At 54.2% G+C, this 20,728-nt stretch overlaps 2 protein-coding genes across 7 annotated transcripts in view; both read left to right on the top strand.

Moving 5' to 3' along the window:
• The window catches only part of GDPD5 (glycerophosphodiester phosphodiesterase domain containing 5), a 90,833-nt gene extending 87,007 nt beyond the window's left edge, over nt 1-3,826 (top strand). For all 5 annotated transcript variants that reach the window (XM_008020178.3, XM_073019535.1, XM_073019533.1 and 2 more), the window contains 2 exons: nt 1,430-1,542; nt 2,808-3,826. In XM_008020178.3, coding sequence (XP_008018369.3) covers nt 1,430-1,542; nt 2,808-2,956 — 262 coding nt within the window. In that variant the 3' untranslated portion in view covers nt 2,957-3,826. The remainder of the gene's footprint in view (nt 1-1,429; nt 1,543-2,807) is intronic.
• Nucleotides 3,827-3,918: 92 nt separating this feature from the next.
• On the top strand, nt 3,919-16,348 carry KLHL35 (kelch like family member 35). 2 transcript variants are annotated; one of them, XM_008020180.3, is made up of 7 exons: nt 3,919-5,405; nt 7,803-8,675; nt 9,797-9,981; nt 11,817-11,935; nt 13,217-13,405; nt 14,898-15,086; nt 16,012-16,348. In XM_008020180.3, exons 2-7 carry the CDS (start codon nt 7,804-7,806, stop codon nt 16,198-16,200), a joined length of 1,743 nt encoding a protein of 580 aa, XP_008018371.3. In that variant the 5' UTR covers nt 3,919-5,405; nt 7,803; the 3' UTR covers nt 16,201-16,348. The 2 variants fall into 2 exon arrangements, with proteins under 2 accessions (XP_008018371.3, XP_008018370.3); XM_008020179.3 differs by lacking the exon at nt 3,919-5,405 and having other exon boundaries at nt 7,704-8,675.
• The last annotated feature ends 4,380 nt before the right edge of the window (nt 16,349-20,728 follow it).

The following is a 20,728-nucleotide window of genomic DNA, read 5'->3' as shown; positions in this document are numbered from 1 at the left end:
GGGCCTTCTCACGCGGAGCCGAGCGTGTCGGGGAGGCTGCCCCATGGTGATTCAGCTGCTGGCACAGACATGCTGGGTTTGCTCAGACACAGCCAGGGCAGTGTCATTGTCTCCTGGGGATCTGGAGAGGCCTGATGGAGGAAGGGACCCTGGGGGACAAGGCCAGGGGAGGATACCATTTCCCTGCGGACCTTATTCTTCCATTCATTCGCTCAACAAGTACAGGTCAGGCGGCCAGGACACGGCAGGCGCTGATGGTGCTGGGGCACAGCGATGAACAGAGAGAGATTTGCTCACTGCCCTCAACGATTCATAGGGCAGCCAGCCTCGCCAGGGTGTCTGTGCCACCCCCCGCCTCCTGCTTTCCCCTTGTCTGCCTGCTCTGTTCATCCATCCATCCACCTGTCCATCTGTCTGTCCGCTTCTGCTTCGCTGACCCCATCTAGTAACTCACAATTGGTTTCTTGTGGAGTCTTGACTCCCTCCATCCCCCAAGCAGGGTTCAGTCCCTGAGACAGTTGGGTTCTTGTTCCCAAGCTGATCACCCACTCCTCTTGGTGGGGACAGGGGTGAGAGTTCAGTGATCCTTCTGCCTAGATCCCAGGAAAGGTCTAAGTTCAGAGGTCAGGAAACTGGGGCTAGTTCAGAGGAATGACAATAGTGAAGACAGTGGCCTGGGCTGGGCTCAGAAACATGAGTCCTTTCCACCTAGTGCCTGGTCCCTGTATGCCCTGTGCATGCTCCACCTCCCAGCCCACTCTTGAGTAATTTTACCCCTACCTTGCACCTGTCTCAGCCATCAGGGGGATTCATGACCTCCCTCCCCAATAGGACTGTCAGGACAGAGCAGCAGCTGGCCCCACTCCAAGTCACTCTAACCCCCTTGCCTTGGGAACCTGTGCAGACCAGCTCTGGGCAAAGCCCCCTACCACCTGGCCCCACCCCCCTGCTTTCCTTCCCTCCCTTTCAGGGGGTCTCCCCAGTAGCTTCGCTTAGCCTGGTCATGGTGGTAGAGTTAGTTGTAAGAGACATCAGCTGGACTCCCTGAGATTGGTGTGTGCCCCAGCTTAGGTCAACAGTCATGCCTACTAAGCTCCTCCTGCTCCCAAATCTGTCCCATTCAAAGAGAGCCAGGTGCATTACTGGGGACACCTGAGACAGAACTAACCAACTCTAGTCCTGGGCCAGGGCTGCTGACTGACGGCTCTGGAGGTAAAAGGGAGGCCGGGGAGCCCTGGCCGAGAGTCAGTAGGCTCTGATTTGAGCCCCAACTCTGCTCTCTCTCTGGGCTTATTTCCCCCTTGTACAGTGGGACAAGAGTCCTGCTGGTCTCTCAGGCCACATCCAGAGAGGCTCTGGAAGTAGGCAGGGTCCCTGCTCCAAGGCAGGAGTGAAGAGGGACCTGATGCCCATGGGGCCATCTCTGCAGGTGGCGCCTGGGTGGCATACGAAGCTACAACCCTGAGCAGATCATGCTGAGCGCTGCAGTGCGCCGAACCAGCCGGGACGTCAGCATCATGAAGGAGAAGCTCATTTTCTCAGGTACACAGCCCTGCAGACAGGTGGCGGCAGGCCCTGGGCCCAGCTTTCTGCACCCCCACATGCAAACAGATGTGTATGCGCACACATTCACGTGCGGCACATACGGGTAGGAACAAGGGCACAGATACGCATAAACCCACCGGGATGATACTCACACACACACAAAGGCATAAGTACATGTGTGAAAACACACACCCCCACACACAGTCATCCACTCCGTCATCCACCATGGCTCGGTGTCAGTGCCATGGTTGGTGGGCAGGGGTGGGGTAGGGAGAGGAGTCTGTTTTGAAGGCCCGTCCCCCTTTGCCTGATTCATACTTGGATCCTACAATATTGGCCTCACCCTCGCTCTTTGCCAGTCCCTGTCAACATTCCCAGTCTGATGGAAGCAGCAGCTACGTAAACAGAGGCATGGAAAGTCGAGTTCCTGCGATGGGAGTGCTGTGGGGGAGGGCGTGGTCAGAGCTGCCTGGGCAGTGAGGAAGGCTTTGGGTGCCTGATACACTGAGATGGGGAGGATGCAGAGGAGGTGCCTGGCTTCAAGTTGAGGGCCGAGCGAGCTGAGGGAAGGAAGGGCATTCCAGGTGGGCATGGCATGTGCGCAGAGGTGGCCAGGGAGCACTGCTTGCCTGGGCACCAAGAATGAAGTGTCCCTCTATTGGGCCGAACTCCACTCAGCAGAGCTTTCTTGAGCCTCAGATCCGTGCCCAGCACTCTACCAGGCCCTAGGGACATAGATGCCCAGAACCCACCCTGGTCCTTGAGGTATTTTGGGGGCCCAGGCAGCAACCATACAGAATGTGGCCAGGGCAGAGGGAAGCAGGGGCTGGGGTTGCCATGAGGAGGCCCCAACCCGGCCCAGGGCTCTGATGAGGCTCCCAGGAGGCTGAGTGACAGATGAGAAGACTTGAGCCAGACTGTAGGAAAAGGAGGTGGTGTTGGGGCAGCCACTCCTAAGAGAGGGACCAACACACGCAAAGGCCCTGAGGAGAGTGGACACATGGGTGCCAAGCTCAGGGACACAGGTGGTTTTCTGTGACTGCAAAGTGAAGTCCCAGGGGACAGCAGATGAAGGTGAAGCTAGAGTGCTCAGCAGATACCAAAGGGGCCTTGAGTGCCAGGCTCAATGTCAACCTGAGACCAGTGGTTTCATCAGCCTCCAAGTGTCCAGCTGGGTGGTACAGCCTTCCCGCCCCATCTGTCACCCATCCTTATGACTGCCTCCTCCCCGACTCACATTCTGTCTCCCTCTGGCCCAGCAGAAATCAGCGATGGTGTAGAGGTCTCCGATGTGCTCTCCGTATGTTCAGACAACAGTTATGACACATATGCCAACAGGACCGCCACCCCTGTGGGCCCCCGAGGGGGTGGCAGTCGCACCAAGACCCTCACAGAGCGGAGTGGGCGTTAGCTGAAGACATGTCTGTCCCACCTGTACCTGACACAGAAGCCAGGGGAGCCTAGGAGAGCTGATGGAAGCATGTCGGAACTCGGAGTGCTCTGGAAGCTGGCTCCACAGCCTCCTTGTGGGCTCCAGCCCCTTGTCAGCCGCAGCCTCTCTTGAGGGGGGACTCCCGTGTCCCCCTGAGGCCCAGCTGGACCAGGACTCCAGCCTCTCAGATGCCCCTGCAGGCCTGGGGCTCCTTCTGGGTGGTGTGGGGCCTAGGGCTTGGGCCCCTCTTCTGAGGCCCTCTCCTATATCCTGACTTGGAAGCTTTGATGGGTCATGGGCCATGCCATGCCCCCTGTGGCAATGGAGGGTGCAGATGCTCACCTGTGCCGTCTGTCCTCCTATCTGTGCCCCGAGGCACTTGAATTATCTGTTTTTATCCTGCCCCAAGGGCCTGGGCCGGGCCTCTACCCAAAGCAACTCTGCTCTTCCTGTCAGTCTCAAAGCACAAGGAGGTTCGGCCCAGGAGGAAGCCAGCTGCAGTGTGGAGACACGTCCTCCTCCCCAGTCCACCTCATGCCACCACCAACCCCCTGTCCCAGGAGCAGACCTGAGCCACATTCCCTAGGAGCAGCTGGAGATGGCCAGAAGAGTGAGCTCAGGGCTACTGGATCCTATGCCGAAGTGTCCAGCAGACCTCAGGGCAGAAGAGTCCCCTAACCCAGGAGTCCACAGACTGATTTAACCTCAGGTTCCCACATCAGTGGCCACAGGGCAGGGCCCACCTGGTAAAAGTGTTCTGGACATGGTCAGGGTGGGTGTGTGGCTAAGTAGGCCTGCACAGAGGGAACCCAAGGGGCTCGGCCAATGTGATTAAAGCTGCCATCTTGATGTGTGTTGTCTCTGAATTGCCAGCAGGAGGGTGGGGACAAGTGCACTGGGTTTAGGTTTCAGTTCTGACCCTATGATTTGAGGAGGAACCATTCTCAGGAATGAATGGGAAAGTGGCAGGATGGTGCCTCCCCTTCTCTGGGTCCACCACGGTGCCAGTGGCTGGGAGCCGGTATCCTCACAGGGTGGATGGGGAGACAGTCTTGGAGAGGTAAAAGTGACCTCCAAAGGCCACACAGCTTAGAACAGGCCAAGCCAGAATCCCACCCAGAGTCTGACCCCAGCGCATATGTTATGTCTCCCGTGAGCTAGGAATGACACGCAGAGGGGGAGGGCTCCTGGGTCCATTGTGGGGCTGGGAGTGGGACTGGCAGGTGCCCTCACAGCCACACGAAGGCATTCTGAGCCTCCCGGCTGTGTTGGGACAGGCCTTCAGCACAGGGAGGCCTTTTCTCCATGTGAGGAGTTTGGCTTTGACTTCTCTGAGCTTTGGACCTGCCTGAGGAGGGCCCATGCCCATGCCCAGGACTGGGGGCACCTGGGCTGAAAGCCAAAGTACAGCCCTGGGACCACAGGTGTCCTTTCCTTCCAGTCCTTGGGACCTCTGCTGTCTGTGAGCAGGAGTCAGTGGTGGCGTCAGAGCAGGCCTGTAACTCCCCTCTTTGTTCTGAGAGTCTGCCTGGTCATGGGTGTGTCCTGAGGGAAAAGGGGGAAGCTGAGCCCCAGCTCCAGCCTGCATCAAATTAACTCCATGCTTCCTGGGAGCCAAGGGACGTGTGTCTTCCAAACAGGAATCTTCTGGATAGAATTCTTGGGGTCTAGGAGATTCTGGCATGCAAATGTTGGAAGCTCCACTGGGCCCCCACAGTAGCCTCGAGGAGCGGCCCTCCTGCCCCTGCTACTGAATGTCTGGCAAGTGCTCCTCTTCTTGGGGCAGAGGTCAGCTCCCGCCTCTCCCTGGGCTCAAGGGAGTGAGACTCAGAGCCACTGTGCCCCCTGCCCCACACATGCTTAGTCACATTGGCATCTACATGGTCACAAAGCCACATGTCCACACGCAGCCCAGTGCTACAGAGTCACTGCATTCCATGTACTTCCACAATCACACATAGTCACCCTGGAACCTACATGCCCACAACTGCACGATGACACCCCTCCCACACCCCAACTCCAGCACCATATACCTTCAAACCCTTGTCCTCATTCAGGGACAAGGCCAGCACCAGGTCACCCCCAACCCCAGGCACGAATCCAAATCCAAACCCTGGAGTTGCACGCAGTCAATCCACTCTTACGCCGCTTCTTTCTTTCCCTCCCTCCCAGGGCTAGTCCAAGAGTAGAACAAAAGCCCAGGATCCCCTCCCCACTCGTTTCTCCCTTCCTCTCCCTCCCCCTCCCTCCTGGCGTCCAGCCCCTTTGTCCTCCCGCAGCTGAGCCTGAGCAAACAGCGAACGGGGGTCTGGGCAGAGCAGCACGAACATTGGAGCTTGGGCTGCCAGGGGTGCGAGCAGCAGGCACAGACGGGAGTGATACCTGTGAGAGCAGCAGCTGCGGAGCACTTGGGAGAGGGTGTGGCCAGGTAAGCGCCAGGTGCATGGGGCAAGGCTTAGGCTGCAGGGCTGCCCCAGCTGTGTGGTGTCCACAAGTCTGAGATGGGGAGGATGCGGAGGAGGTGCTTGGGTGATGGCTTCAAGTGGATGTGGGTGTAAAAAAGAGTGATGGTGGCATGTTCGAGTCAGCTTCTACAGGCTGAGCCCTTCAGTCTGCATCATGACCCATGGCTTGAAGTGCCTAGACTCAGCCGAGAAGGGAGGATACTCATTGAGCCCTACCTGGGAATTTTTACCTTCTGTGTTCCAACTGGGTGTCCTTCGGCCCCCAGACTGGGGATCCCAGAGTGAATGCTGGATCTGATGTCACTGTGTGTCCAGAGCGCCCAGTGCAGTAGACAGTAAAATGAAAAAGTACTGACACACTTCCTAGGAGGGAACTCTTTCTCCCCCAGGGAGCTGCTTGTGCTGTGGGACACCTTTGCAAGAAGTCCATCCTTATGCTAATGAGACCGGCCCTCTTGGGTTTCAACTCAGAGTGTAGTTGCTTTCTGGGCTAGTGGAGGACAGACTGGTTGCAGCGTGCTGTGATGACTGGTCTCACTTCTTTCCACCTCCTGGCTGCTCCTTGGGACACACCCCCACCCTGGCAAGTGTGGCATGCAAACCCTGGAGCCAGGTGGATTCAGGATCCAGGCTCTCCATTTGGGCAAAAGTAGTTAACTTTCTTGCCCACCAGGGAGTTCATTTCTCACGATGCTGACCAGGGGATCCATGGCCCGGAATGACCAGGGCATGAAAGCCAGACTGACGCTGGGCAGGATCTGACTTCCAGAAGCAGCAGAGCAGCTGGGAGCAGGAGGATGGAAGGAGAGACAGGGCGCAGAGGGTGGACCTGAGCCCCCTAGAGTAAGCTGATGGAAAGGAGGGAACTCCCTGTCCCTGGAGGTGTGCAAGCAGAGGCTGTGTGTTCATAATGGCCAAATCATAACCAGCATGGCCCAGCCCCTCAGTCTGCAGAGCGCCTTCACAAACACCCCTCTGCTGAGCCTCGCCGCAAACCTCTGAAGGGCAGGTGTCCTGTGTGTGCTTGTTTCCCTTATGACAAACTAAAGGGGCAGGGGTGGGCTAAAGAAACTTCTCAGGTTGTGAGGATGAAATTAAATTATGTCTATAAAAGTAACTGGCGCACACAGTGTCCTCCCTTCCTCTCGAGTAAAAACAATACAGGGAAACACCCATGTAGCTCGTACTGTGTACCAGCACTTTTCATAAAGCCCATGTAATAGTCATGAAGCCACAGCCCTGTGAGGTAGGGATCCCATTTCAGATGAGATAACTGAGGCCAGGACCGGCAGGTGAGAGGAGTGACTTGCCCCCGGCCATACCGTGAGCCAGTGGCAGGGACTGGGTTAGTTTGTCCCTAGAGTTCTTTCCACTTCCAGACGGTGCTACCTGGAGAACACCAAGAGAACTCACTAGAGAGAGGGCCAGCTTCCCTCAGCCTGGGCTCTAACCTTTCACCCTCTGAGAATTCGCCCATCCTTCTCAGCTGGAAGGTTCCCCTCAAGGACGCCCTCCCTGACTCCCCTCCACCTGGGTCCAGCGCCCCTTCTATGAACTCCCCTAACACCCGGTGCCTCCCCATGGCACCCCCGCCAGACTGGGAGCTCCGGGCACACTGAAACTATGGTTGTCTTGCTCACTGCCAGGCACAGAAAAGGCTCCCAATAAATACTTGTCGAATCTGTTTGCGCGAATGCTGTGTGTATGATGCTGTCTATCGGGGGAGTGCTCAGGGTGTGGTCAGTGCTCAGCACCTACTGGAGATCGGCAGGAGACAGGCAGGATTGAGCAGAGGACAGTCGAGTTATTGTACCCTCTCTCTCCTGCACACGCACACACTGGGTCTCTGTGGGGCGGCCTTAGTCCCTTGACCCAGGGCTTCAACTCCTGTCACGGGACCCTCCTTACACAGATACATTTCCAGGTTCCAGTAACTCCCCTGCTCCCCCACTTTAGACCCCGGGGCGGCCAAGGTGCCTTGCTGTTAGTAGCCCGGGGAACAGCGCTCCTCCTGCTGGAGTCCCTAACGCCGACTCCGCTGTTGAAAATAGTTCCTTTATTAGACCCTCCTCCGATTATCCTATTTGAGAGTGTGCCATCTGTCTTCTGCAGATATCGATAGGAAAACGCTCAGCGAGTTTTAAGAACCGAAAGGGGCACTGAGTGTCTGAGTGGGTAGGCAGGGCAGAATGTCGTGCTGGTGAGGCGGGGCTGAGGCACTGTAGCCATAAGGAACCTGAACGGAGGGGACAGTCGCTTAACAAGTGGTCAAGGGAGGAAATAAACGGATGAGGGCGGTCGCCTCTCCCAGGCGCAGCCAGGTGACTTCCCCGACCCTGTTTGTGTTCTCTCCCCGGCAGGATGCGGCAAGGCCCTGGGCCGGAGGAGTCGGAGCCGGGCTGCGAGGTGCCGTGCGCGGGTCGGTGCCACGCGCAGCGCGTGCTGCAGACCCTGAACACGTACCGGCGGAGCGGTACCCTCACCGACGTGGTGCTGCGCGCCGGCGGCCGCGACTTTCCATGCCACCGCGCGGCGCTCAGCGCGGCCAGCGCCTACTTCCACAGCTTGTTCGCGGCCGGGCGGCCCGAGCGCGGCCCGGCAGTGGTGCCGGTGGTTGCCGAGGCGCCAGGCACAAGCCCGGCCGGCGCGGCGGCGGCGCTGGCCGTGGTGCTCGACTACGTGTACGGAGCGGGCGTGCGGCTGCGCGAGGAGGACGAGGCGGCGGCAGTGCTAGCGCTGGCGGAGCGGCTGGGCGTGGCGGGCCTGCGTGAGGCCTGCGTGCGCTTCCTCGAGGGCAGCCTGCGCGCCGCCAACAGCCTAGCGCTGCGCCGCGTGGCCGTCGCCTTCTCGCTGGCTCCGCTGGCCGAGCGCTGCGGCCGCGTCCTGCGCCAGGCCTTCGCCGAGGTGGCGCGCCACGCCGACTTCCTGGAGCTGGCGCCCGACGAGGTGGCGGCGCTGCTGGCGGACCCTGCGCTGGGCGTGGCGCGCGAGGAGGCCGTGTTTGAGGCCGCCATGCGCTGGGTGCGCCACGACGCGCCGGCCCGCCGCGGGCAGCTGCGACGCCTGCTGGAGCACGTGCGCCTGCCGCTACTGGCGCCCGCCTACTTCCTGGAGAAGGTGGAGGCGGACGAGCTGCTGCAGGCCTGCGGCGAGTGCCGCCCGCTGCTGCTGGAGGCCCGCGCCTGCTTCATCCTGGGCCGCGAGGCCGGTGCGCTGCGGACCCGGCCGCGGAGGTACGGCCGCCGTCCCCTAGCCTCCCGCCCTCCGTTCTTCCCACCTTCTTCCACCGCCCATTCATTCCTTCATCATCCTTTAGTACTGCCTCTTGATGATATGCAGACATTCGTTAAACATTTTAGAGGCTCGGTGCTCATAATTCTGCCCTTGAAGAGTTAACAAGCCAGTGAGGGAGATGCAGAGACCCCACTCCTGCGCACACTGTTTCTTTCGCCCATGCAACCGTAATTCCGAGTACTTACTACTCTACGCAAGTTCTGTGCAGGGTGCCTGGGTGTGGAAGTGATTTGAAAACACTGTTTGCCCTCTGGGAGCTCGCAGTCTAATGAGGGATAGAAATAGGCAGGAGCATGGGGAAAGGGTGAAAGCGGACTGCCCCACCCCTGGAAAGCCAGACTGAGAGGCTCTGAGCAGAGTAGCCCTTAATCATGCCCCCAGAGACTACACTATCTCTAACACTAAGCACAGGGCCTGGGACAGAGATCCTCAAATATGTGCCAAAGGAATTAGAAAACCAGTGGCTAAAGGGTATGGTAATTCTGGTGGGGTCAGATGCTTGAGGGGTCAATGAGAGGAAAGAATGATTGGCTGAAAGGGCGAGTTATCCGGCTTAATGGAATTAGGGATAAGGGGATGTCATAGGAGGAGGGAGGCAGCAGAATCAGCAGTTGGAGGTGAGAAAAGAGTGTTGAAGATGAGTTAGCGACAGACAAACCTGGGCTTGAATTCCAGCTCGTCATGACGCTTAATGGCTGCATGACTTTGAGCACGCCATGGTATGTCAGCCTCAGTTTCCTCCGTGTGAAAGCGGTAATAATCCCTACTAATATAATTGCCATACGGATTAAACGAGGTTATTTTTCTAGGTGAGGGCAAGGGCTCTGTAAAGATTGGGTTTTTTTCCTGTAGTTTAGAGGTCAGCAGAATGCGGTAAGAATGAGCGATTCTCTTCCCAATACCCACAGGGAAAGTTGGAAGTGGCGGAGTCTAGCGGGAGTGGGGCCGGGGGGTCTGGTGGGCGGGGGGTGATGGCAAAAGCGCATGAAAGGGTCGAGAGGGTAAGAGAGGGCCGAACTTGGGTGCGGCCCAACAGGCAGTGGGCTTATCCGCACGCCAGATTCATGGACCTAGCTGAAGTGATCGTAGTCATCGGCGGTTGCGACCGCAAAGGTCTCCTGAAGCTGCCCTTCGCCGATGCCTACCACCCAGAGAGCCAGCGGTGGACCCCACTGCCCAGCCTGCCCGGCTACACTCGCTCAGAATTCGCCGCCTGTGCTCTCCGCAATGACGTCTACGTCTCCGGTGAGGGCGGAGCCGCAACGGGAGCTCACACGGGATTGGCTAATAGCCTCCGCGTTCCGCCCCCTTTGCTTTTTCCTCCAATTGGGAGAGGGGGGTGGGATGTTTACTGATAACCTACAGTTATTGGCTGAAGTGAGCAGAGCTAACTACGGGTGTGACCCCCTTCTCCCCCCCCCCCCCCCCCCCCCGTTATTCAGCAATGGTAACTTCAATTCATATGATTACTTTTTGTTCTCAGCAGGTTTCCTAGGGAATTCAATTCGTATTAGTATTAATAATCACTTCATCTAGCCTACTATGTGCCGAACATCATTATGCTAAGAAGCTTACATTCCTTATCATTAAATCCCCCTACAATGCTGTTTTACAGATAAGAAAGGATCAGAGAGGCTCAGAATTTCCCCCATTGTCTCAAAAATGGCAAAGCTAGGAGGAACACACATCTGTTTGATAGCAACAAACTGAGTCCTCCCTGAGGCTCAGGCCCTTGAAGACTCAGAGAAGCATAAAACACAGTCCTTGCTCCCCTGGAGTGTCCTGGAGACGAGAGAGAGACTTCACTTTTACCGCCAGGCAGAATGTGATCGGAATTCTCAGAGACCCCAGATGATCTGGAATGCCACTCAGGGAATCTAGCCAGGGTTCATAGAAGAGATGGTTTTTCAGTTGGACCTTGAAAGTTGGAGGGAACAGTATAGGCAAAGGCACAAGGGCAGGGACATGCAGAAAGGAACCCTGGGGACTCAGGGCTCTGAAGTGCAGGTTGAGTAACACAGGTGAGGCAGGAGTCAGATCACGGAGGCTTTTGAGTCTGGTGCTAGGTGGATTGACCTTAACGTTGTAAAGAACTATGGGTGCCTGCAAAGGGTAAGGAGCAGGAGAATAAGCCAGGGAGGCCTCACAGACCATCCAGGCCACAGATTACCACTGGACAATTTATCCAAGGCCATTGATGGTTCTGAGCAACATGTGGGGCCTCTGTTGGGTGCCACTAGGAATAAACAAAGATGGGGGCTACCAAACAGATGTGGCTCTGGTCACAGGCTCAGGCTGAAGGGTGCAGTTAGGGTTGTCCCCAAAGAGGCTCCCATTGAGAGGTGAATCCCCGACCAAGATCCCCAGGGTGGCCAGACATGGGAAGGGAGAGCCCACATCCTGCGTCCCCAGTGCCTGGCCCCATAGGGCATACCATGTCCTCCAACAGCACCAGTGCTGGGCCTGGAGCCAGAAGCTCTGGTTCTGGCTCTGACAAAAGGCCATGTAGTCTTCAGCAGGTCATTGTTGGTCTCTAAGCCTCATCTGAGTTTCTTATATGTAAACTGGGTGTAATATTCCCAACACCTCATGGAGGGATGAGATCAGAAATGAAATTGTGTGGGTGAAGGTGGGAGGGAGGGTTATTGGGTCACCCTCTACCCCTCCTGGCTCCTAGTGCAGCTGACTCTGCTTTTCCTGGGTCCCTAGTACATTCCAGATGCTTGCCTTGGGTACCCTTTGTACTCTTACCTTTCGTACAGCGGCCCCCTCTTTGCTTCCCTGAGCACAGAGCCTGGCACACCACCAGCACCACCATAAGGTGCCCAGTGAAAACCAGCCACTTCTTCCTGAATCTGTCAGGCTTCTCCCCTCAAGGGTCATAACTCAAGACATTCTCACCACTTATTCAAAGCACACTGTCTGGGTCACAGGCCCAGAGTCTTACACCAGCTCAAGAAGTCCTCTTGCTGCCTTCCCTTAACCTTTCCTTTGGATCTGGGGGCCCTAGTTTCTAGCTCTTTGCGGGTGCTTGGGATAGCAAGAGAGCCTGTGGGCAACAGCTGCTTCTCTCTCCCTAGGAGGCCACATCAACAGTCATGATGTGTGGATGTTTAGCTCCCATCTACACACCTGGATCAAGGTAGCCTCTCTGCACAAGGGCAGGTGGAGGCACAAGATGGCAGTTGTGCAGGGGCAGGTAGGCACGAGCTGCAGCGGCTGCCCTGGGACCCAAGGTACAGATCTGTGGATGTCCTGGAGGGAGGTTATCTAAAACCCTCTTTGTAAGAAGGGGTCTGAGGCCCCCCAAAAAAGAGACTTGTCCAAGGTCACATAATAATGGCTGATGTTAATAATAATAGCAATTACTGTAATAGTAACAGCCTGATGGTCAAGGGTGTGGGCTCTGGGGCCATACAATCTAGGTTTGAATCTTGATTGTGCCACTCAAGACTAAAAGAATCTGTCGGCCAGGCACAGTGGCTCACACCTGTAATCCCAGCACTTTGGGAGGCTGAGGTGGGCGGATCATGGGTCAGGAGATCGAGGCCATCCTGGCTAACACGGTGAAACCCCGTCTGTACTAAAACTACAAAAAATTAGCCTGGCGTGGTGGCAGGTGCCCGTAGTCCCAGCTACTCAGGAGGCTGAGGCAGGAGAATGGCGTGAACCCAGAAGGCAGAGCTTGCAGTGAGCCGAGATCATGCTACTGCACTCCAGCCTGGGAGACAAGACTCCGTCTCAAAAAAAAAGAATCTCTCAACTATCTTCGTAAGCTACATCCTGAATTCAGAAACAAAAATCCTTCTTAGAATCAATTAAGTGGGGTGGTAAAGTCTCAAAACTAACTATATAGCTATTATTATTATTTTTTTTTTTTTTAATTTTTTCTGAGACAGAGTCTCGCTCTGTGGCCCAGGCTGGAATGCAGTGGTGCAATCTTGGCTCACTGCAAGCTCCGCCTCCCAGGTCGACGCCACTCTTCTGCCTCAGCCTCCAGAGTAGCTAGGACTACAGGCACCCGCCACCAGGTCAGCTAATTTTTCTTGTATTTTTGGTAGAGATGGGGTTTCACCGTGTTAACCAGGATGGTCTCTATCTCCTGACCTCGTGATCTGCCCGCCTCGGCCTCCCAATGTGCTGGGATTACAGGCATGAGCCACCATGCCCGGCCTAGCTATTATTATTAAGCATCAGCTTGGTGCCAGGTGTTTTACAGCTGTAACCCACATTCAGTACCCATCCTAAAGACAGGTCGCATTATCCCCCCTAAAGGAGAGGAAACCAGCTCAGGGAGGTACAGCAAGTGGGTGGAGGCCGCCCAGGTGGTGGCAGCACTGGGCTCTGGGGTCAGTTTGGTCTTGAAGCCGGGTTGGGGACAGGGAAAATTTGCAGCTCAAAGACTGTAAAACTGAAGCGGTGAGGCCGAGGGGCCTAAGGCCCTGGCACCCGGCGCCCCGGCCCATGTCCTCACTTGCAGCTGTTCGCGGTGGGTGGTTTCGACGGCCTGAGGCGCCTGCACAGCGTGGAGCGCTATGACCCCTTCTCCAACACCTGGGCGGCCGCCGCGCCCCTCCCGGAGGCCGTGAGCTCAGCGGCGGTGGCATCCTGCGCGGGCCAGCTCTTCGTGATCGGGGGCGCCAGGCAGGGCGGCGTCAACACGGACAAGGTGGGCGTGGACCTCGGGCGCAAGAGGGCGTTGAAGGCTGCGGCGACCACTGTGTGCCAGGCGCAGAGCTGGGCGTTTCCGTGCCCTTGTCTATTTCTTCACTTAATCCCATCAACAGCCCAGACCAGTCACCTCCATGTTTCAGGGAAGGAAATGAGCATAAAAATGACCCCAAGGTCACAGTGGGTCAGCAGCACACTGGGACTCAAATGTATGGGCTGGCACCACATAAGTTTCATACATTTTAAAAATTGAGGGCAAGATAGTTAAAATGCTTTTGTTACATTCCAAAAATAATACATTACTGAAAATTTAGAAAACAGAAAAATAGGGAAAAAACCCCATAATCCCACCATCCAGGCAGAGCTGCTATTTATATTTTGGTGCATCGCCTTACAGGCTTCCACTGAATTGATTTTTGTTTTTCTTATAGTTCTGTTTTCTCACTGTTAGAATTTTGCATTCTGCATTTTATTCTAATTTAGGTATAAGCACTTTCCACGTGATTAGCAACTTTACAGCCATCATTTCAATGCCTGTACTATTCCACTTGGTGGATGAACTAGAGTCTACTCATCTTTTATTGTTGGACATGTAGGCTTTTTGCAAATAAAAATATTTATCATAGCAGTTCCTTCCCTTCCCTGATGGCCTCATAAGCCTGTGGTCCTGGGACTTGACTCTTTCCCAAATTTGGGTGCCCACTCTTCCTTATTCCCTGACCACATTCTTTCAGCAAACCCTCCTGGAGCTGAGTGATGGGCACTCATGGTAGGAGGCCCCATTTAACACCATCCATGCAGCACTGATTTGTTATAGGCTGCTGTGGTGGAAGGGGGGGTCTCAAAGGAAACAGTTGAGGAAACAGAGAGTGAGGTAAGCAGGCAGCTAAGTACAGAAACTGTTAAGGGCATCAGAAACACCCATGGGCATGTGGACAGCTGTAGAAATAGGGCTGCAAGACACCTCAGCTGGAATTGTATGACCTGAGAGCACCAGGGAAAAAACAAGTTGACAGTGTATGCGGCCAGGAACACATCCCTATGGGGGGTCTGCTATGAGAACCCTCTATAACCCTAAAGTAGACGGTACCTCTTCTCACTCGGTATGATGTGCTCTATGATTAATCTTACATGAGGCGACTGTGTTCTTCATCAAAGGAGAGACTGTTCCTATGTGTGTGTTTTGGGGGGTAGGGAGGGGGAACACCAGGGAAGCCTTTAAGGATGGGGTGGCATTTGAGCAGGACCTTGAAAGATGGGGAGGCTTTTGACAAAGGAAGTCCAGAAGCAGAGGACAGAACATATAACTAGATGAAGAGCCCTTGAGGACAGGGACAGTGGATCTCCCCCTCCCTCCCAGATGCTTGCTCGGGCCAGGTGTCATCGTTTTGAATGAGTGCCCCCAGGGAGAGAGGTGGCAGCATGTGGGCAGTGGGGCATTTGGGATGGGGCAGTGAGTCTTCATCACCGCTGCTCCTCTTGCCCCTCAGGTGCAGTGCTTTGACCCCAAGGAGGACCGGTGGAGCCTGCGGTCACCAGCACCCTTCTCACAGCGGTGTCTCGAGGCCATCTCCTTTGAGGACACCATCTATGTCATGGGGGGTCTCATGAGCAAAATCTTCACCTATGATCCAGGCACAGATGTGTGGGGGGAGGCAGCTGTCCTCCCTAGTCCTGTGGTAAGTGGAGGCTTCAAGGCAGGAGAGCGGAACCCACTTCTAAGGCTCTGGATCTTGGAGCTTGTGAATCTTGTGTGACTCCATGCTAGGTGGTTTTATTATACATTGCTCTCTAGCTTTGTCCTCACAGTGATAGTGAACCATGCATTTCACAGATGAGAAGACTGGCCTTAGAGAGGTTCAGCACCTGGCCCAGGCCAACTAGGCCCTGTTAAGGCAGAGTCTAGAACCCTGCAGTCCCAAGTGCTATAGCTTTGAGTGGGGATTTGGTCCAAATGACCCTGTGGTCTCTCCTGCCCTGAAGGCCACTGCTAGTAACCAATCATGGGGTAAGAGGTGGGGAAGGGAGTTGCTAAGTTCTGCTCTAGTGATATCACAGCAGGGAGGCCCAAGTCTTGGAAGCTCTGGCCCCTGCAGTTCCTTGCCTCCCCTACCTTCGTCTCCATCCCCTGAAACTCCAGAGATTACACAGGTATGGTTGGACTGGTGGTCTCTGCCAGTTCTGACCTTTGGTGACCTTAAGTGGTGAGAATTCAGGTTTCCCTGAGTCTGCGATTCTAAGATGGCGGCAGTCGAGATTATTGTTATTGGTGTGCTTACCATATTCCAGGCTCTATATAAAATGCTTTACATACTTAACTTCCATTAACTGTTAAGGGAACCCTGTGAAGAAGGCACTCTGGTTCTTCTCCCTTTGCAGATAAGGAAACTGAGGTCCAGAGAGGTTAAGCAACTTGCCTAAGGCCATTCACTGAATAAGGATCAAGCTAGAGCTGGAACTCAGATCCATCCAGTTTCCTGCCTCTCTACAATCCAGATTGCCTGTTCACAGTCTGTGGGTCAGTTATCTGGCCTGGCCAGGCAGGGACAGAAGGAGCCCCAGGCTGAACCTCATAGTTAATTGTCTTTCTGTTTGTCCACTCAGGAAAGCTGTGGAGTCACTGTGTGTGACGGGAAGGTCCACATCCTTGGTGGGCGGGATGATCACGGAGAAAGCACCGATAAGGTCTTCACCTTTGACCCCAGCAATGGGCAGGTGGAGGCCCAGCCATCCCTGCAGCGCTGCACCAGCTCCCACGGCTGTGTCACCATCATCCAGAGCTTGGGCAGGTGACTCAGATTTGGACAGCCTGAGCCAGGAGGCGGAGAGGCACGCGGAGCTCAGGTGCACACTCTGCTCCCTTGTGGCACCTCCACACAAACAGCCATTCACTTAACAGTCTCTTTTCTTGTAGAAATAAAACCTTGTTGGGTCTGTGTTCCAGCTGCAGTCTGCCCTGACTGAGATGGAATGTCCAATATTTGCTCTCTGTGTTTACTCTTGGTGAAGCACTTTTATACCACTGCATTTATACCACTGTGTTTACTCTTGATGAAGCACTTTTATATCTGTTTGGGCTACTATCACAAAACACCTTAGACTGGGTGATTTATAGAAAACAGAAATTTATTTCTCATACTTCTCAAGGCTGGGAAGTGCAAGATCAGGTGGCCAGCAGATCTGGTGTTTGGTGAGGGCTCTCTGCTTCCTAAATAATATTTTCTTGCTGAGTCTCCACATGTGAGAGGGAGGCCAGGCAGCTCCTTCCGACCTCTTCTATAAGGCTTTAATCCCATTCATGAGGGTTCCACCCTCATTCCCTAAGCAATTTAATGCCTTCCCAAAGGCCCCACCTCTTACTATGATCACTTTGGGTATTAGGTTTTGACACATGCATTACCTCATTTACTTTCAAAATAGTAGTGTAAGCATTTTAAAAAACTATATTTCATGCATAAAAAACACATTATATATATAAACAGTTAAAGAATAATAAAATGTCTGTTTCCCACCACTTAGAAAGAGATGGTTACAAACACCTCTGTAGGCCTGTGTCTGTTCCCAAACACATCCTTTCCCACGCTCCTCCGAGACGAAGTTACCATCCTTAAATTTGAGATTATCAGCACTCACAGCTAGGAGTGGGAGACAGGCAGGGCCCCCCCCCCCATTCATGGAAGAGGCTGAAACAAAACAAAAACAGTTATGGATCCCTGAACAACCACGGAGTGGAGGCTCACAGCAAACTGCAGGCCCAGGGTGGGGGCACCATAGCCATGGGCCTCTGAGAAGTCAGTCACCCTGGCTCTGCACCTGAACCTGTTAGGTGTCCAACGTCAATGGGGGCACAAGCCCCTGATGTCATAAGCCTGGGGCTCTAGGGGCAGCAACAAACTGCTGGGTAGGGAGGGGTGAGCTCAGAGAGGGAGAGAAAGGGAACAAAAGATGCAATAGACAGATTCTGTGAGGCTCTGTGCGTATTGCTGTGAGGCCTGGAGGAGCTGGCCAGGCCCCAGCTGCAGGCTCCCCCTCATTTGTACTCAGATTGCCTTTGGAAGAAGAGTGATCATCTGCTTCTTGCGTCTCCCTCCAGCACAGAGCCAGCCCCATGTCCCACCCCATCTTCCAAAGCCCCAGGGCCCTGTCTACAGGGTCTCTCCAGCTGGGACCAGCCCATCACAGCAGGCATAAAGGCCCGGGTCCCAGCTGAGCTCTGACCCACTGATTATCCCAGATTAGGGAGCCTGTGACCATCTGGACACAGCTGATAATGGCAGCAGAGGGAGGGGAGTGGGGACACTGAGTCTGCCTGTGCCCACCCCAAGGGGAATGCTCAGGACAAAGCAAAGAAGGCACCGTATCACTGGCCCACCCAGGGAAAAAGTAGGGGCAGATCCAGGGCACACTCCTCCCAAACATATGGGCATCATAGCTGACTGGACCCTTCCCACATGCCAGGCAGGGCGCCCCATTTCCCCCCAGCTGACTGTGCCTCCAGTGCACTTTCGTGCACATACCTTCTCCTGCTTTGTCTGCCCAGGCCCACCTTATAACCTCAACCCCAGAGTTGCCCTCCTCTATCACCAGGTACATGGCAGGTCTTTTATGTGACCTGTGTAGTCTCCCCTGACACACCCATAGGATGGCCCTTGAGGCAGGAAAGGTGTCAGTTTCACCTGTGTCCTCCAGTGCCTGGAACAAGGCTTCCCACTGACTACACCAAATCGTGTAATAGTGTAAGGCAGGCACTACTGCCGCCCACCTGCCCCCTCACAAATAAGGAAACAGAGACTCAGCCTTGTGAGGTGAAGTGACTAAAGTCATTGGGCTGGAGAGTGGTGGCAGAGCCAGGATTCAGACCTGGGCCCAGCTATCTCTGAAGCCAGCTCTCTCTCCATGCTGCCTCCCCCAGCATGGAGACTAGTCATTTTATGACTATTCTTAATGTTCTTCCAAAGAACAAGATTTAAAAAATAAAATAAAACAACAATATAAACCCAGCACTTTGGGAGGCCGAGGGGGGTGCATCACCTGAGATTAGGAGTTCAAGACTAGCCTGGCAAAGCAAAACCTCATCTTTACTAAAAATACAGAAATTAGCTGGGCATGGTGGTGCATGCCTGTAGTCCCAGCTACTGGGCAGACTGAGGCAGGAGAATTGCTTGAACCTAGGAGGTGGAGGTTGCAGTGAGCCTAGGTTGTGTCACTGTACTCCAGCCTGGGCAAAGAGTGAGACTCCATCTCAAAAATAAAAAATAAAAATAAAAACAAAATAAAAGGAAACATTCATTACCATATGGATATATTAGACTTTCATTTTTTGTTTGTTTGTTTGAGAAAGAGTCTCACTCTGTTGCCCAGGCTGGAGTGCAGTGGTGCAATCTCAGCTCACCACAACCTCCACCTCCTGGGTTCAAGCGATTCTTCCGCCTCAGCCTCCCTAGTAGCTGGGATTACAGGTGCGCACCACCATGCCTAGCTAATTTTTGTATTTTTAGTAGAGACGGGGTTTCACCATGTTGGTCAGGCTAGTCTCGAACTCCTGACCTCAGGTGATCCACCCACCTTGACCTCCCACCCAAAGTGCTGGAATTACAGGCATAAGCCACCACGCCGAGTCAGAGTAACCACCAAACAGTGGTTACTTATCACACAATACTGTGTGATAAAAACCTGAACCAAACAGTGAATCAGGATGACTATTCTTCCTGGTATGTTGAGGGTAAACCAGTGAGCAAAAGATCCACCTCCTCTGGCACCCACCCCCTCTGGCAGGAAAGTGGCCCTATTGCTGTGCTATGCTTCCCTGGAAGCTCCCTCTAAAAAGCAAAAAAGTCCTTAATTAAAGGCCAGCTCTACCTTCTCTCCAGGCAATTGAGGGCTCAAAGCGCCGAGCTCTCCTGCTCACCACATTAAGGGCTGTTGAGAATCGGCTGGCTGCAGTTGTAGTCAATGGCCTGCCAGTGAGGGCAGGATGCATACATCACAGTGGACTCCCTGCTCGGTGGACAGAGACCCAGTTGTACCTGGGCAGGCTGAGTGGTTAGCACAGCACTGGACTAGGCAGCAGAGGCATGGCTTCGTTCGAATTTCAAAGCTACTGGGCCTCCATCTACTTCTTTGTGAAAATGAGGGTTTGGGATCACATAAGTCATTCCCAATCCACAGACTCATGTTACTTGTTCTCAAATTGGAAGTTAGGATCTTGACATTCTAAATTTTTTTTTTTTAATTCGAGGCCAATTTATTCTCAAATTTTGCAGACACAAATATTATCCTTGAAGTACATTAAACAAATCTTTTAATTCACTTCATCCTGTATTTTATTTTTTATTTAAAAAAATTTTTTAACCTTTTTTTCCCCTACCACCACTGCTGCCACTCATCGTGTATTTTAAAATAACTTTTTTCCATATTGATTTTTCTCCACTGGGGATAAAAACCAAAATAAAAGATAACCCAAATACGGTTAAAAAATGTTTAGGATCTTGGGTTCCAGGCAGTTCAAAAACTCTGTCAAAAGGTTATATTTACCACCAGATTGCCACAATGGCATAACAAAGAATTAGGACACTGAAATGGGTGGGGTGGTCCTGCCAGCTGGATCACATGGCCACTTACCCAGAGAGTCTGGGGCCAGGGGCAGCAGGTGGCCCAATGGCAGCCTGCCCATCCCTGGAATGAAAGCAAGAAAGCAGAGCCAAAGCTTCAGCTATGTGGCCTTAGGGGTGGGGCAGACTTGTGGAAAACCAGGCTGCAAACACCCTGGTTGCTGGTGGTCCTGGAGGGGTGGAGCCCATATCTCCACCTCATACCTGACCAGTTGCATGGCACAGTGGGGAGGTAGGCCCACTTCCTTCCTGGCCTCTAGATCTTGATCTGGGCCGAGGCTGGGCAGCAGGGTCATTTTGGCCAATGCTCATACAGTAAGCTGATCTCCATAGGTTAACAGTCACCTTCCTTCCCAAGACCCCAGCATCCCCTTACAGGTGTACTTTCTGGTGGCAATATCCTGCACCTGGGGCACACCATCAGCAGTTGAGTCCCCTGGGACAAGCAGCACCTCAGAAAGCAAGGGCCTGGGGCTGTGGCTCTGGGAAGGGGCCAGGAGACCAGCCAATGTTTCTCACCTCCCAGGCTCAAGTGATCCTCCCACCTCAGCCTCCCAGTAGCTGAGACTACAGGCATGTGCCACCAAGTCTGACTAGTCTTTAAATTTGTGTGTGTGTGTGTGTGATGGAGTCTCGCTCTGTCGCCAAGGCTGGAGTGCAGTGGCGCAATCTCGGCTCACCGTAACCTCTGCCTCCCGGGTTCACGCCAT

This window comes from Chlorocebus sabaeus, chromosome 1 (assembly GCF_047675955.1).
Source record: "Chlorocebus sabaeus isolate Y175 chromosome 1, mChlSab1.0.hap1, whole genome shotgun sequence".
NCBI lineage: Eukaryota > Metazoa > Chordata > Mammalia > Primates > Cercopithecidae > Chlorocebus > Chlorocebus sabaeus.
This window is presented reverse-complemented; position numbering and strand designations above follow the sequence as displayed.